The sequence below is a fragment of the Panthera pardus genome, unplaced genomic scaffold (assembly GCF_024362965.1).
Source record: "Panthera pardus isolate Hobbes unplaced genomic scaffold, ASM2436296v1 HiC_scaffold_24, whole genome shotgun sequence".
Lineage (NCBI taxonomy): Eukaryota > Metazoa > Chordata > Mammalia > Carnivora > Felidae > Panthera > Panthera pardus.
The window spans coordinates 12,168,965-12,185,565 of NW_026526810.1; the positions used below are offsets into that span (position 1 = coordinate 12,168,965).

Sequence of the window (16,601 nt, forward strand, 5' to 3'; positions counted from 1 at the left end):
ATTTCAGTCACTGCGAAAGATAAGCTGTGACCTAATTAAGTCACACTGGGCAGCTGTAGGTGAAGAGGCATGCAGTCCAGACTGTGGAGGGCACTCCCTCGATAGATGGCAGGTATCCCTGCACCCAGCCCCTCCACCCAGCCAGGCTGTTGTGGCCTGAAGAAGGTCTGTTACCAAAGGACACCTTGGAGCTCTGGGATTTCCCCCATGATGTCGTTACATGAACATTTGCTAAAGCTCAAAGACCTTCTACTTAATGACATCAGATAGACCCGAAACCACAAAGAAAGCCATTTCACACATCGGTCAACACCTACATTTAATTGTTGTGTCTTGGAAAGAAATACAGGTGTCTTGGTCATGGGATGTTAACTCTTTTATTAACTTAGGGTTAACATTGTATTTGCTCTGTGGATTTCTTTTTTGAAGTTGTGGATTCAATAAACAACAGCTGGGTTTCCCCCAGCTCCTAGGGGACAAGGCAAATGCATTATAGTCAAAGAGGGGAGCAGGACAAAATGGAGAACAAGCTTGAAAAAATTTAAGGCAAATGTCACTCCCATATTAAAGGGAATTGATCAAGCATATCTGTGCATTTCAATGAAAATATATGAAATATCTGTCAAAATAATTAACATCGGTAAAAATTAGAACATGTAGCTTATAAAATGCCTACACAGGTTTGGCAGAAATAAATCCAACCGTGTCATTAGGCTCATAGTACACAGACACAGGAGCATCTACCTTAAGAACAAGTTTCCTGAAGAGCAGAGGCCAAGTGTATTTCAAAAGCAATTCCACGAAATGGGCGGTGATAAGATTAATGACTCACGGGTTGGGTTTACATTTTGGCAAGAGGAATTGCTTAGTCAATGGGGCTCCTCTTGGCTGGTCCTGGGATGCTTCCTGGGGACCCTCCCCAGAAGGCTCTGCATCAAGTAGAGGTGATCATTTGGGCCAGGAGGCTCCCAGAGACGTGGTGACAAGGGGCGCTCAGCTCACCTACGGGACAGTGCGACAGAGAAACAAAGGGTCTTCCCGTCCAGATTTGGAACTGGGACGTTCTAAGACATCACTGTAGTTCCAGAAGTAGCTGACTGTGTAGGAATGGATGCTCCATCCCCAGTGGTCATATATTTTATGCCCCCCAAGTCTATTTTATTTACAGTCTGACCAAACCGTCCCCAGGCTGCTCCGTGGCAGGTGGGGGAGTAGGTGCACGCTCGGCTGGGCATCACGCGTGGGGATGTCCCAGGCCTGGTGGGTGAGATTCACTGTGAGGCTGCACAAAAGCACGGGGAGAAGAGTGGTGTGTGAAGCCAAGCATCTTGCCTTTCTGCTTTGGTCTTGAAGATTCAGTAAACTTAGGGTCCCAGAGGCTGCCCCGAAGCTGGAGCTATGGATTCCCAGAATTCTTTGTGTTTCCATCTTAAGTTTGCCAGAAGAATGTAGCCAGCAAGCAGAGTTTGAGAGCCTGTCACTGTTTGAAGAACACCCCCTTATGGCCCACCACCCATCTGGGCTGGGTGCTCAGAGATGCTGCAGAAGGACCTTGCTCCTGGGGAGATAAAGTTGTCAGACGCAGGGCACCCCCCAAACAGGCTGTGGCTGACGGTCTGGAGAAAGGCTGCTGAACGGACGGACGGACAGGAGGGGCCCTGCCCCCTGCAGTCGGCTGGGTGCCCCTACCCAGCCAGGAGGCACGTGCGGCAGCAGAACTGAATGAACAGCTTCCGTTCACAGAGCCGGTTGGACTTCACCATCTCGCAGAACATCTCGTCAGCTGGGGTCCCACCAGGAAAGAGAAAGAAGGGATGTATCAGACTTTGGGGCCTGACATGTTCCAACCATCCCATTTCACCAAGCCCCAGCGATGGGCTGGGCAAGGGTCATGGAAGAAGCTGGGGGCGGCAGCCGGGGTGGCCGTCACGGTCTTCCTGGGACATGTGGCAAGCCTGGTGTGGCAGAGGGGACATGTGGCCTAGGGAGCGCCTGGGTGGCTCAGTCGGTTGAGCGTCCGACTTAAGCTCTGGCCATGATCTCAAGGTTCGTGAGTTCGAACCCCACATGGGGGCTCGCTGCTGTCAGCACAGAGCCCACCTCGGATCCTCTGTCTCCCTCTCTGCCCCTCCTCCGCTTGTGCTCTCTCAAAAATACATAAACATTAAAAAAAAAAAAAAAAAAGAAGTGGCACCTAGCATGCAGGGGCTCATGCTGGATACAGGGGATGGGGGGAAACTGAGGCAGGGTGGAGGATGAAGCCAGCTGTACCAGCCAGGTCTCAGTGCTCCTGTGCATCTATCTTCCCAGACAACTGTGGTGGTGCAGGACTTCGTAGGAAGACTCTGGGGGTGGGGCTGGGGTAGGAGGGCAGGCCTGGGACAGGCCTGTGTCCTGTGGCTGTGTCCTGTCTGGCAGCTGCTCTTGTGTCCAGGGGGCTCCCCAAACTGATTGGGATGGGAGGGAGAGAGTCATCAAGGCGAATGGAAAGGGGGAGGGGAGGAGGGATGGAGACCGACCCATCCCAGCTGGCTGCTGAGTTTTTGAAGAGGCCTCGTCCTTGATGGGACCTGGGAGCCCCTCCTGAGACTACCCCACTTTCTTGGGCTGTATCTATAACCTGAGTAGGTGACATCCTAAAGAGGGAGCTTCCTACTCTGAAAGCACGCAATTCTGCAAACCAAGAAGAAAAAACAAAAAGACAAAACAAAAAAAGACCAAACACCAAGGCAAGGAGGCCACACTAAAGTGTGCAGGACATGCTGGTTTGTGCTCTGCCATGGCAGGGCCAGTTACAGCTCCAAGCCCAGGGATGCTGTGGGACCACCAGCTTTCTCCCCCACACTCCGGTTTGAGGTGCTCAGAGCTGGCCTGCGATGCTCCTCCTGGTGGCTCGTTGAGCATGGAGTCTTCTGGCTCACTACTCCTGCACCAGGTCCCCGGGCCAGAGTCCTCTGCCTGGAACCCCAAGCTGGTCTTTGGTCTCCCTCAGAGTTCCTGTCTTCACAGCTCATTCTGGTCTCCAGTGGGCCTAGAGATCCAGGGCTCTCCCACAGCAGATGTGGGGCTTCCCTGTGGGACCTGGGGGGCCCCGACTCTGGGCTCTGAGGCTGACACCCTCCAGGCCTCCTGGCTTTGACCCCCAAGGTCAGGCCTCTTCTAACAGGACTCACCGCACCCAGGCCACCGGGCTTATGGCACAAGAGTGGGAACGGTACCAGAACAAAATCAGCTTTAAGAGTCACTCGGCAAATGGACCGGCAGTAGCTTGGTGGCCAGGATGCCTCCCTGGTCAATGTGAGGGGCCCAAAGGGACAGTAGGAGGCTATGAGGCATCCCTGATACTGGGGCCAGCATACCCATTCAGAAGGGCTACTGTTCCTGCCTCTTCTCCTTCTCTTCTTCTCAGCTCAGCGAGCTGAGCTCCTCCAAGGGCAGCCCCGAGGGTAACTCACGTCCCCCCATTCCCTCACTGGTGCTCACCGTTGCTGCACGTATGGTTGGTGATGCACGTGGTCCCCAGCAGCGTGAAGCCCGTCTTACACCTGCTACAGTTCCTGCTGGAGCCTTCACAGCTCAGGCAGCTCTCGTCACACCTGTGGGAGGACATGGGTTCATGCTGCTGCTTGGGGAAGGGGCCCAGCCACTCCAGGAGCCCCCTCCTGGAGCCCCCCTACCCTCTTGCACTGTCTCTGCCTGAAGCTGTGGCCACCATGATGGCCTGAAACCCCAGCCAAGCATCTGTACATCCTACCTCCTGTCTGACTGCACTATCGCCCTGGGAGGGTGAAGTCGTCAGGAGCATGCCTGGAGTGGCAGACAGGCCCAGGTCTCTGAGACTCCCTGTGGCTCACCTGGACACCTTCTTGGATACTGTGCCCCCTGCCACCAGGTGGCTCCTCAAGCGGCATCAGCACATGCACCCTTGGGCAGCTGCCCAGCTCTGATGGCTACAGGGTTGGGATGCAGGGACAGGAGCGTGGCAAAGCGACCCTGGAGCTGACCTGGGGACTGCTGTTGCCCATGAGGCTGAGTTTTCTTTCCAGTGATGCCAGCCTCCCTCCAGGGCAGGCAGGCAAGGTGAGGATCTTCCAGTTCTTGCCTTGAGATGGGACCCAGGGCTCTTTCTAATGCAGAGTACCGTGACCTCAGGGGAGGGTTGGCACACCGTGGCCCTCAAGCCACATCCAGCAGTTTTACTGGAAGGCAGTTACTGCTCATCTATGTATCATCTGTGGCTGCTTTCACAGCGGCAGGACTGAGTAGCTGGGACAGAGACCATGTGGCCAGCCAAGCCCAAACTACTCACCACGGGGCCCTCTATAGAAAGAGCTTGCCAACCCGTCCCTGGGGCTTGAATGTTCACCTCACCTCCTCCGGACCACGTGCGGACTGGGGCTGCACCTGCCACCTTTTCTGGGGCCACTTTGGTGAGTGGGTCTCCCAGTGCTCCAGTCTGCCACCCGGCTTCCCCACGGATGCCAGCTGCAGGTGGAACAGGCCCCAGAAGTGGAGCTCAGGCAGGGTGGGTGGGGCATCCGACGCAGGAGCCTGGCTCAGATGGCTCCTGCATCTGCCCTGCGTGGCCAGTTCTTTGCTTAGGACAGATGCCACCCTCCCAGTCAGGGACTAGATGCTATCAACAAAGGCTCCTATAGGCCTCTTTCCAAAGCAGCCATCCGCTGGGTTCTCATTTCACCATCGATTCTGACTACATGGAGCCATGGTGGGTCATGCCCTCAGCCTGCTCTTCCAGTGCAGGATGCCCCCAGACTGGAGTTCAGGCCCGTAGTCTATATTTATAAATGTGTAAATCCCACAGGCAAACTTGCTCTTCTGACTTCCTCCTCCTGTAGCAAGAGCTTGCCCCCTCCCCCCCCCCCACACCTCCCTGCCCTACAACCTGGAGGGGAGAGTGGGCCCTGCCATGTGGGACCCTGTTTCTGTGCACTCTGGAGAAGCCACTAAGGTCTGGACTCTGTCCTGCTGCACCTTCTGGTGGCCCAGCCACAGACCCTTGACGCCACAGCACAAGGGATGACTTCCCCTGGGGACCCTTGGCTTCTTATACAGACCACCCCTGTGGGACCGGAACTAGGGCCTAGCCTGTTTCATGAAGATGCTTCAAAGGCCCTGGGCCAGCTTTCCCAGGCCCTGGCTGAGGGCTGCTTCAATGAAACCATGGGTGGAGCGTGCTAAGGTGGAGGGCCACCTGCTCATGGCTTACCTTCTCCAGATATAAGCTGGCCACGTCAGGGGTCTCCCTGCCAGCCCCCAGTGGCACTGAAGGTGAGTCAGTTTTCTATGGCTGTGTAACAAGCTACTACAAACCCAGCAGCTTAGAACAGCCTCATTCACCATCTCCCAGGTCTGCAGGTGGAATCCTGGGCAGGCTCCGACCTGCTTCCTGCTCAGGGTGTCACAAGGCCCAGGTCAAGGAGTCAGCTGGGCCGGGGCTTAGATCTGGATGCCCCAGCTCAGGGAGAGAATCCAGCATCACGCTGCCCCCAGGGAAGGATGATGCCCCCCATCACCCTGGGAACACCGCACCCCCACCCCCAGCTGCCTTGAGGTCCCTTCTTCTCTGAAAGACCCTCTTGACTCCTCTCTGTCAGGATTACCTGCCCAGCAGGTAGCCCTCTCAAGCAGGGGGCTTTCAAAACACCTCTGGTTCTGTCACTTTCTATGGCACCCACTTCCCCACAAAACACCATGGCAATTTTGCCCTGCCAGACTCTGGAAGGACAGGCATGTGCACTGCAGCCCCTTTTCCGTGCTCTATTGCACGGGCCACGTGTCCTCGCCTTCCTTTTGCCTTCAGGCTGTTCCAGGCAAGAGTCAGACAGCAAGTCTTGTCATCCTCCAGTGTGGGCACAGGATACAGCAGAAGAAATGCCTAAAGTCTCTGCCCCCCTGAGCACCCAGGAGGGGCCAAGGGAGCGGAGAACAGTGGGGAAGACTGGGGGTCTGAGGGGCTAGCTACCCCTCAGGCAAGTACCCCACTGAATTGCTCTCCAGAGAGGTCCTTGCTCGCTCTTCTGGGTTCTCTTACTAAGCCTTGGGGGTGTCCAGGGCCTCTTTTGAGATCCTTACCATGGACTGTTCTCCACTTTGGGCCTCAGGTTCACTGGTCTTCCTGGCATCCTGGTTGCCAACACAGCAGGCCTATGTTCTAGGCTGGCTTTTCCACATAAGCCCCCCCACCCCCCCGCCCATCTGGCTGTGTGGCCCAGAGCTGCCCCAGGCCTACCAGCAGGGGCCAGCCACAGCGCCTCTCAGCATCCTGGGGCCTGGAGGAAGCCAAACCCTAAAAGCTGCTGGCCTGAGTGGGGAGAGGCCCTGCATAACCAAGCAGACCAAGACTATTCTTCCTTCAGGAGGGATCCACATCAAAGGGGTCTTCAGAGCCAGGGCACTCGGAAGACAGAAGCTTCCTGAAGGGCTGGCATTTCACCACCTCAACGCCTTATGCAGGGCTCCTCCTAGGGGTATATCTCCAAGATCTGCTGTGGGAGCCCTAGCACTGGACTGGAAGCTTCCCCTCCTGTGGAGGTGAGCACCCAGGAAGATGCTGTCCCCCACTGTTGAGAAGGGGCTTAGGGGGCTGCCTACCTCTTGCTTCCTGGGCTTGGGACACCATATTTTCTGGGTTACCAGAAAAACCAGGGGGGCTGGTTACCACACTCATGGGGATGCCCAGCATCCTGTGGGATCCTGGGCATCTGACAAACAAAAGTGATTATCACTGGGGTGTCTGGGTGGCTCAGTCAGTTAAGTGTCTGACTTTGGCTCAGGTCATGATCTTGCAGTTGGTGAGTTCAAGCCCTGTGTCGGGCTCTGTGCTGACGGTTCAGAGCCTGGAACCTGCTTCAGATTCTGTGTCTCCCTCTCTCTCTGCCCCTCCCCCACTCACACACACTCTCTCTCTCTCTCTCAAAAAAATAAATAAATAACAATAACCATTAAATAAAAGAGAGTATCACTGTTTAATTCCATGTGCTCCCTGGCTGCTGTACTTAGTGTAATCACCCTTGAACCAATGGGCTGGTACAAATGAAACACTTACTTCAGACACCCATCCGAGGGCCCCACAGAACTCAACAAGGCTGGTGCCAAGTTTCCTGTTTCAAATCAGCTCAAAAGAGGGGGCTGATGCCTGCACAGATACATAACCCCCTGTGGGGACCTTCTTTTGTGAGTCAAAAAAGTGCAAGGATTTGGTGGTCTCTCTCAGGCAACTGTGGGATTTTCTGGTTTTGTGAGGACAGATTAGAACCCAGAGCAGTGTTCAAACACAGACTGCGGAGGCAACCCCAATGTGGGCTCAGCTGTGACCTGGAAGACAGGGCTGCTCTAACAGGGTCCCCCAGGGCTCCCTTGTTTTGAGGCTGTTTCAGAAGGAGGCCCCTCCCCCATCCCCACCATCATTATCAGCAAGGCCACCTTGCAACACCTCATTATCGGCTGCCCTGCCTGTCCTGGGATCTAGGTTATGAAGTCCTGGTGTAAGGCAGTAACTATTCAGCAGCAAGACAAGAGGATACCCAAGCAAACTTCTTTCATTGCCCATGTCCAATGACAAAGAGAAAGAACCAGACTGGGTTGGAAGTCACCAAATAAGAATGGCACACCGTGCAGACACACAAGGAGAATGAGAAGGGTTACAGTATATGTTCATTGACTGCATGGCAAGTGGTTTTAGAATGAGGACATTGTCTGGACCTAAATTTTCTCTAATTTAAAATGAAAGAAATTCCCAACACATGGATTCCTTCGTTACTACCAGCATGGGTGCATCTTGGGCTGCAGCAGGGAGTTGCTCCCATGGAGTCTGCTGTGGTGATGTGAGTACCGCCAGGCAGACATCTTGTTATCCTGCTTCCTGCCCCCTCCCAGCTAGAGTGCCTGGCACACAACAGACACTTGTTAAATGAACCAAGGAATGAAAGCCACCAACGAACTTGTGACCTTGGCAATCCCCAACCACAGGAGGTCCCTCCTCTGTAAATGGGGTCTGGCACCCCCACCGTAGCTCCCGCACCCTCTGCAGCTGTGTGATGTGGCACCCTCCCCCAGGCCCAGGGAAGAGGCCACCAGACTTGGCCCTCCGGCTCCTCCCTTGCTGCCCCAGGCAACGCCATTCCCTAGCAATCTTGGTCTGAGCCAGGAAGACTGAAAGAATTGCGTACCTTCGGCACACTTTGTGGGGCAAGCCTGGCATCTCCTCTGGGTAGAAACCTTCACCACAGGCTGGCACACATTTCCAGTCTTGGAAGTGGAAGTTTGCTGCACAGTGAATACATTCTTCTCTGCTGGGCCCTGAGGAGTGCAGGGACAGAAGCAGATGTCAGGGATGCCTGCCCATTACCATGTTCCAGGTCTGCTGCGGTGCCCTGGGGATCTGGGGTCTTGTTTGGATGCCCCTGTCCACCACCACAGCCAGGTTTCCCAAGTGCCCACCCTGTGTCTGCACCGGGCCTCCCTGCACCCAGGGAGGGACATGGAGGCATGAGCCAGGCCCAGCACACCTCCCACTGCCCGTGCCGTGTTTGATGGCCCCCATTCCAAATGCTTCCTTGCCAACAAGCCTTGGTCCCACTTCTTTTTGCTAGAGGTAGCCACGTGTGGCTTGGAGTGCTTGAAATGTGGCTGGACCAAACTGAGACATACTGCAAGTGCAAAATGCAGACACACTGGATTCCAAACACTTCGCATAAAAACAGAATAAGAAAGTCCTTGTTCATTTTTCAAGGTTGATTATATGTTGAGATGATGGTATTTTAGACACAGTGGGTTAAATAAGATGTTATTATACTTATTTTTGCCTGTTTCTCTAGGAAATTTAAAATTGGTTCAGCGGCTCCCATTTGTGGCTTGCGTATTTCTTTTGGACAGAACAGCATGTAAGATGTGGGAAAAGTGAAGGAAGAGATTTTCAGGGGATGGTGTTGACAGGTATTTGGTGTGGACAACCAGGACATTTTCAACCACAGAGAACAAACAACTAAGGGCTTATAGAGTGGGGGATGGAGGCCTGAAGAGACAAAAGCTCAGAATGAAGGACCAAGAGTCAGGAGGGAGAATATTCAGCTCAGCTTGGACTCATCAGCCTGCAGCAAACTTTGGTCTAGAACGAAGAAAGAGTGCTGTTCACCTCTCCACCTGTCCATGTGTCTGCCTGTCTGCCTGTCCATTTGTTCATTCATCCACTGAACGTCAAGCAGGCTGGAGCCTACTCTGTGCCAAATGTCCCTGAGGAGCACCTGATGGGACATCAGAGAGAGGCAGAGAGGTGGCCCCTGGCTGATAGCTTAGGGGGTTGAACACGGGAAAGAAGTCATCTCAGATGCTTATGGTGATCACAGTCCCTTGTTAAACATCTTCCTTTAATTTCACTGTGGTCTTAGATGGAGGCCTGGCAGCTAAAGCAGTAATATCTGGCCCTCTTCCCGGAGTAGCATCTGGACTAAGAGGGGGCCTCTTGGCCTTGTCAAGGGAAGACCCCCTTGAAGACAGGGGTATGCAGGGTGGTTCCACCAGCCCCAAGGCTTGGTGCTCTGGTAGCTGGTTCCATCTCTCAGAACCACAGCTTGCAACCTGGGAGGAAATTCTGAGCTCATTCAGGATTGTGAGTGGGAGGCAGAAGCAGGAACCCTTTGGGGTCACTGGACCTCCATTGTGAGCAACGGCCCACCCACTTGTAGTCTCCACATGGGATGTCCTCTTTCCTTCGCTGCAATGCCCCACAAACATGTAGGGTTCCTGCCCAGTTTATGTCATTCCAGATGGAAGACTGGTCTTGTGCTTTGGCCACCCCTCCATCATGTATCTCCAGGGAGCATCTGGCATTGGCCATTTGGCCCTTGGAAGGCCCTGGGCCTCCAGAGCTGTGTGGTCCTTGTGGCTGTCCCCCTTGGGCCTCCTCTGTTGAACCCTGTTACCCACATTGTTCTGTCTCAGCCATTAGGATCCTTAATGCCTGAAGAATTTCTGTGGTGCAAAAGAACACTCATTCATATTTGTACACTTGACCCTTGACGAACATAGGGGTTGGGGTGCCAATCTCCCACGAAGTTGAAAATCCACATTCCCCCAAATGTGGATTTTGATTCTCCTAAAACTTAACTACTAGTAGTCTACTATTGACCAGAAGTCTTTCTTTTTCTTTTTTTTTTAAATTTTTTAAATGTTTTTGTTTATTTTTGAGACAGAGAGAGACAGAGCATGAGCAGGGGAGGGGCACAGAGAGAGGGAGACACAGAATCCCAAGCAGGCTCCAGGCTCTGAGCTGTCAGCACAGAGCCCGATGCGGGGCTCGAACCCACGGACTGTGAGATCATGACCTGAGCTGAAGTTGGATGCCCAACTGACTGAGCCACCCAGGAGCCCCTCTTTTTTATTTTATTTTATTTTTTTGAGAGAGAGAGAGAGAGAGAGAACGCACATGCGTGTATGTGCATGCACATAAGTTAGGAAGGGGCAGAGGGAAAGGGAGAGAGTCTTAAGCACGCTCCACATTCCGCACAGAGCCCAATGCGGGGCTCAATCTCACAAACCAAAAGCTCATGACCTGAGCTGAAATCAAGAGTAGGATGCTTACCCAACTGAGCCACCCAGACATCCCCAGAAGCCTTTCTGATAACACAAACACTCAGTCAACATACATTTTGTATATTCTTACCATAAAGTCAGCTAGAGAAAAGAAAATGTTAAGAAAGTCATAAAGAAGACAAAGTATATTTACTGTACTGTATGTATTGAAAAAAAATCAACGTACAAATGGACCCGTGCAGTTCAAACCCATATTGTTCAAGGGTCAAGTGTACTTAGTTTAATGTCCAATTTGCTAAACTTCAAAGCTGATGAAACACCCAGCTGGGTTAGATGGGAAAGTTCTGGAGACGGATGGTGGTGAGGTACAATGTGACTGTACTTAATGCCACTGAAGTGTTCACTTAAAAATGGTTAAAATGGTAAATTTTATGTTATGGATATTTTGCTGCAATAAAAGAAGCTGGTTAAACACACATTTTCAGGACAAACTATTTTCACAATTACCACAAACTATGAACTTTATAACCCGAAGTCTCTTAAGGATCCCATTAAGTCACCATTCTTTGCAGGCCTCAGATGCTTGAAAAGCACCCACAGATCATAACAATAAGAGCAAAATGGGGTTTGCTTATACAGGACCCAATCCGTCACGTGTGGGGCCCTACTACAAAGTGAACACACGGAGTCCTTGTTCAAAATGCAGGAGAAATGTGCCATTAAGGGTACTAAGATATAAAGTGCTTTTCTTGCTTCTGCAATCTCTCTCTCCAGCTGTCATGGTGCTTTTTATCTGCCATTTCGAGCCTCTCTCCGTTAGTTAGAGGCCTGAGGAGGCTACAGTGGGTGAGGGCCGACTCTCACGGGGACCTGGGGCACCACCCCTCAACTCGTCTCACATATGTTCTACCAGCTGCCCAGTGCTGACCAATGTGTCATGTCCCAGCCGGGGACAAGTTCAGCCAGGCACCTCCCTGTCCCACAGGTCCCCTGCACCAACCCACAGCTGTTGGGCAACCCCCACGGGTCACATGCCTCTGTGCCAAGACTCTGGGTGTCTGGACTGGGAATGGGCAAGAGGTTTGTTCCCATCCAGTGGCCCATCAAATGCCCTGGGGCACTGCCAGCCCAGGGTGGGGACAGAGGCCACCGTGCCTCACCCTGCACTTGTGCCTGACCACAACCCTGCCCATGACTATGCCCAGGCCCACATCCAGGAGAGGAGCAGCAGCAACCACTGAGTGGGAGCAGGGATGGGAAGGCGAGGTGGGCCTGGGCCTCAAGGGCGTGGGGAGCTGGCAGCTGAGAACAGCTATTTCCGACACAGACTCACTTTTGACATGGAACAAAAAATCCTCCAGGCAACTCAGAGCAGAGAAACGGGGTCCTCTCCCCAGCAGCTGCCAGGGAGTGGATGCATGCATCTCAGGAGCCTAGAAAGAACCCAGGCAGGCAGGCACGTGGAGGAAGGAAGACCCCCCAGATGGCCTCAGACTTCATAGAGTGACATGCCCGAAGTGACAGAGGAATCACTGGGTTGAGAGGAGAAAACTAGGGAGCAACTCCATCAAGCAGTTTGCCAACCGGCAGTCTGGGGATGCGGAGAAAGAAAAGTAAATTGAATTATTGAAATCTAAAGCGTTGTAAAGGCACATTCCCGAATTTTATGGATTTGAGCAGCTATGAAATTTAAATAAGGAACATCGGTGATGCTCCTTAATCAACCTGGGCTAAACAAGGAGACAAAGAAACAAAGAATAAAAATGACAGCAAAAATTAACCGGGCAAATGGCTAGAAAAAAGAGCTCAGCTGTCAGCGGCTGAGAAGGCTTCCAAATGTCGAGCTCTCACTCCTTTGGGGTTTGTCCCAGGAGGGACGTGTCCTGGGAAGGCACATCTCTTGCAGGATTTGGGGCTCCGGCCTTGGCCACAGCCCTGCTTTCTCTGGCACGTCCACTCCCGGAAAGCACAGCCGTGGCCACCCAGGGCTCACATGGCCATATGGCGACGGCTGTGCTGTCCCTGTCAGGTGCCGGGTAGGGAAGGTGAGTCAAGAGGAGAAGACTGTTCCCGAAATGTATCTGAGCCCACAAACTCACAATGCACTTCAACGTCTAGGGCGAATAACTCTGTCACCGGAAACCCAATAAAATGAGCGCATTCTCTGCTGTTGTGCGTAAAAACTGTGCCTGGAAGACATCTGTGCTATCATCTTCGTGGGGAATTATAATACACATAAAATTGTTTATAGAAGTCTTTCCTCTTTGAATAAAATGTTCGAAGTGAACTAAAGATGGGTACAAAGAAAGAAGGCTGTGTTTTAAAACGCCTTCTTCCCTTTACCACCACAATCAGCCCCCGTCTCTCTGCATCTTTATAGCTTGTGTCTCAGGCAGTGCCTTTTCTGCGGGAGCGATTAGCTTCCCTACGCAGCTGACAGCATCCGCTGCCTGGCTGCACTTCTAATGCAGGGAAGCCCAGACTGCTCATGGAAAGTGAGGCCTTATGTTTTTTCCTTATTTTGAATTTGTAAAATTGTGATGAAAGGAACATCACATAAAATGGACCGTATAACCAGTTTTAAGTGTCCGGTTCAGGGGCATTAAATACAGGGGGCGCCTGGGTGGCTCAGTCGGTTTAAGCATTCGACTTTGGCTCAGGTCATGATCTCACGGCTCAGCTCACGAGTTCGAGCCCTGATTCAGGCTCTGTGCTGACAGCTCAGAGCCTGGAGCCTGCTTCAGATTCTGGGTCTCCCTCTCTTTTTGCCCTTCCCCTGCTCACGCTCTGTCTGTCTCTCTCTCTCTCAAAAATTAATAAACATTTTAAAAATTAAAAAAATATATATTCACACGGTCATGCAACCACCCCCACCATCCATCTCCAAAACTTTTTCATCTTCCCAGACTGAAAGTCTGTTCCCCATTAAACATGAATCCCACACTCCCTCCCCTTGCTCCCCTCCCCCCGCACCCCACCCCCCCAAGGGCCTTCCTGAGCTTCAAGACCATTAGCCTACAGTCAGTGACCCAGGTTCCAAGTGTCTGGCGTCATGAAGCCAACGCCTCTGCAGGCGATGAACTCACCCACGCAGGTTTGGCAGCTGTGATGGCACTCCCCACATTTGATTAGCTCGGAATCAAAGTAGGTGCCCGGCTCACAGTCTGGAATGCAGCTGCCTCGTGCAAAGCTGTTGGAAAAAAAAAAAAAAAGCCATGTTTTCATATCTCTTTCAAAATTCTAATCAAATTATGATTTGCCCCTGAGGTGCCTGGGTGGCTCAGTCAGTTGAGCGTCCTTTGGTTCAGGTCATGATCTCACAGTTTGTGGGTTCGAGCCCCTCATCGGGCTCTGTGCTGACAGCTCAGAGCCTGGAGCCTGCTTTGGACTCTGTGTCTCCTTCTCTCTGCCCCTCCCCTGCTTACGCTCCCTCTCTATCTCTCAAAAATAAATAAACATAAAAAAAAATTTTTTAATTATGATTTGCCCTTAATCGCCTTTCATGAAAGGCAAAGGAAGTTGCTCTTTGTGTCACTTGAGGTTCCAAGCTAATGAAAGCAGGAAAAGGAGTCCTGCAGCCAGCTGGAGGGCCCCAGGAAGGGATGCCCTGGCCCTGGGAGCAAAGCCTCTGTGCCCAGGTGGCCAGCAGCCCCAGGCTTCATCCTCAGATCCCTGTGGACTTGGTCCTGGTGCAGGAGGCCAAGTTCTCAGTCTCTCTTGGGCTGTGATGACTTCTTTTCATTGACATTAATCAAACTCAAAACCAAACCTCAAGAGGAGAAATGGAGCAGGTGTAGGTTACCCCTGGTGGCAGGCTGGCTGGCCCAAGCCTTCAGCAAAGTGTTAGCATTTACGATGTGTGAGCTGGGGTGGCAGTGGCAGGACAGATCCCAAAAGCTGGACCCACTGCTGCCTCTGCCTTGCTTGAAACCTTCGGTGCTTCACAATGACCTTGAAATAAAATTCACTCCTGGAGCCTCACATGCCCTGCCTGACGTGGTTCCTGCCTTCCTGTCTCACCTGGTGGGCGCCTGCCCTCACCTCTCTTGCCCATGCAGCCGAGTGTGTGGATTCTAGAGTGGTCTCTGGGGCTGGACTGCCCACTCCAGGATCCTGCCTCTGGCACTTCCTAGCTGTGCAACCCTGACCCCAGGCCAGCCGGCTAACCTCTCTGCACCTGTCTCCTTTCCTGTCCGCTGGGACAATCACGGCTCCCGCATTGTAAGGTTGTTTTGAGGACTCAGTGAGCAAATACTAGTGAATCACTTCAATGGTATCTGGCATACAGGGGTGTGTCTGCTACGGTGATTGCTTCCGCGTGCAAGATTACAGCGTTGGAGGCACATGTTGTAAGCTGTCTGCCACTAGACACATGGAAAGTGTGTCTGCAAGATCCAGAGAATCCTGCGTTTAGTGGGGAGAGGTTGGTGGGTCCGAAAGCCTCTTCTCATCGATGGTGGCTGCCCGCCCAGGGCTCCTCCTCATCATGGCTCCGGGGCCACCGAGACTGGCAGTTAAATCAAGTCTTCGATAACTGATGTTCCCCCTCGAACTCTTCCTGCGTTTATCCCCCTAAAGAGATGGATGGCTGCGCGTCAGCGGCTCGGCTGCTCTCACTGCTTTAACGTGACAGCGATGATTTGAAGCCACAGCTTAAAAGGATATTGGGCAATAAAAGGAAGCTTTCTGTGGATTATGGCTGACGATGTTTTCCGAGTTTTTTGTGTCTCTCTGAATGCTGGTCGTGGCTGGAACCGCTGCATCCGGCTGTGTGGCTTCTGCCTGACAGGCATTTTCTGTCTGTGACACTATTCCTGACCTGAGCAGCTGACCTCCTTTCTCCCACTGGACCCACACGACACAGAAACCAGCTCCCTGGGACTCACCGGTGCTTCCGGGGTGGGAAACAGGCTACAGTGAGTTGGAACCACAGAGCCTCCCCCTGCTCCCGACACCTGCAGTCACCAGCCTGGGGTTTGGGAGCCCAGGTGAAAGGTGCCATCACAGCTGCCCGTCCCAGGCCACCTGCTGTGGCCATCAGCTCAATGCCTCCTTTCCCCTTGGGGACCTACTTCCTTGACCACATCATCCTTTAACTGTTGATCCTGCCTTGTCCACCTAATGGGTTTTAATGACCGCAGGCGTGATGTGTGACTCTGATGGGTCCTGCTTCCTTTTCTTTTCCCAGACTCCTGGGTGCTTGGGCGGTGGGTCCTCTTCTCTCCTGATCTTCTTCTCTCTGAGCTGGCAGAGAAGGGCGGGCTCAGGGGAACCTTATGAAAGCAGCGACATCACGCTCCCTGGGGAAACAGTTTCTCTCCCCAGTGAGTAAATGGGAGCAGTAATATCACGGTCACAGATTGCTGTGAGGATTTAAATGAGGCAATATTGGTGAAAACACCTGGAACAGCGCTTGTTAAAGGTTTTCATCACAACCTACTCCAAAGGCATTCCACCTCTACTGGTGAATTCCAGCCCTGGCTGGAACTGGGTGGAAGGGAGGCTGGGGTGGGGTAGGGGGGCTGCAGACCCTCTGGTACCTCACCATGCACGGGCCGTTCTCACCTGGACCAGCAGCATCTCATCATTTGGGAGCCTGCCCAGAGCTGCTGGACCAGGGTCTGCATTTTTAAAAAAATGCTTTTATTTAGTTGTGAGAGAGAGGGTTGGGGAGGAGGGGCAGAGAGGGAGACAGAATCCCAAGCGGGCTCTGAGCTGTTGGCGAAGAGTCCAATGCAGGGCTCGGTGTCACAAACTGTGAGATCACGACTTGAGCTGAAATCAAGGGTGGGATGCTTAACTGGTTGAGCCACCCAGGAACCCCCAGGATCTGCATTTTAACAAGAATCCTGGGAATTTCCTTGCTCACACTGCAGCGGGGTTGCGGGGCGGGGGGGGGGGGGGGGAGCGCTGCTCTCACTGACCCTTCCATTTCTTCCTTAACATGTAGACCCTGGCTCTAGTCCCTAGACTATGGCAACATTCAGAGAAGGTAGTTTCGAATAGAACGTTTCCTAAGCTCTAAACGGTAACTTAGAGGAACAGGTAAT

General features: G+C 52.8%; 1 protein-coding gene across 2 annotated transcripts in view; it reads right to left on the bottom strand.

Moving 5' to 3' along the window:
• Window positions 1-358: 358 nt before the first annotated feature.
• Window positions 359-16,601, bottom strand: part of PCSK6 (proprotein convertase subtilisin/kexin type 6) — a 191,294-nt gene continuing 175,051 nt past the window's right edge. For both annotated transcript variants that reach the window (XM_019460080.2, XM_019460081.2), the window contains 4 exons: window positions 13,638-13,741; window positions 8,190-8,319; window positions 3,484-3,596; window positions 359-1,783 (listed from right to left, as the gene is read on the bottom strand). In XM_019460080.2, coding sequence (XP_019315625.1) covers window positions 1,686-1,783; window positions 3,484-3,596; window positions 8,190-8,319; window positions 13,638-13,741 — 445 coding nt within the window. In that variant the 3' untranslated portion in view covers window positions 359-1,685. The remainder of the gene's footprint in view (window positions 1,784-3,483; window positions 3,597-8,189; window positions 8,320-13,637; window positions 13,742-16,601) is intronic.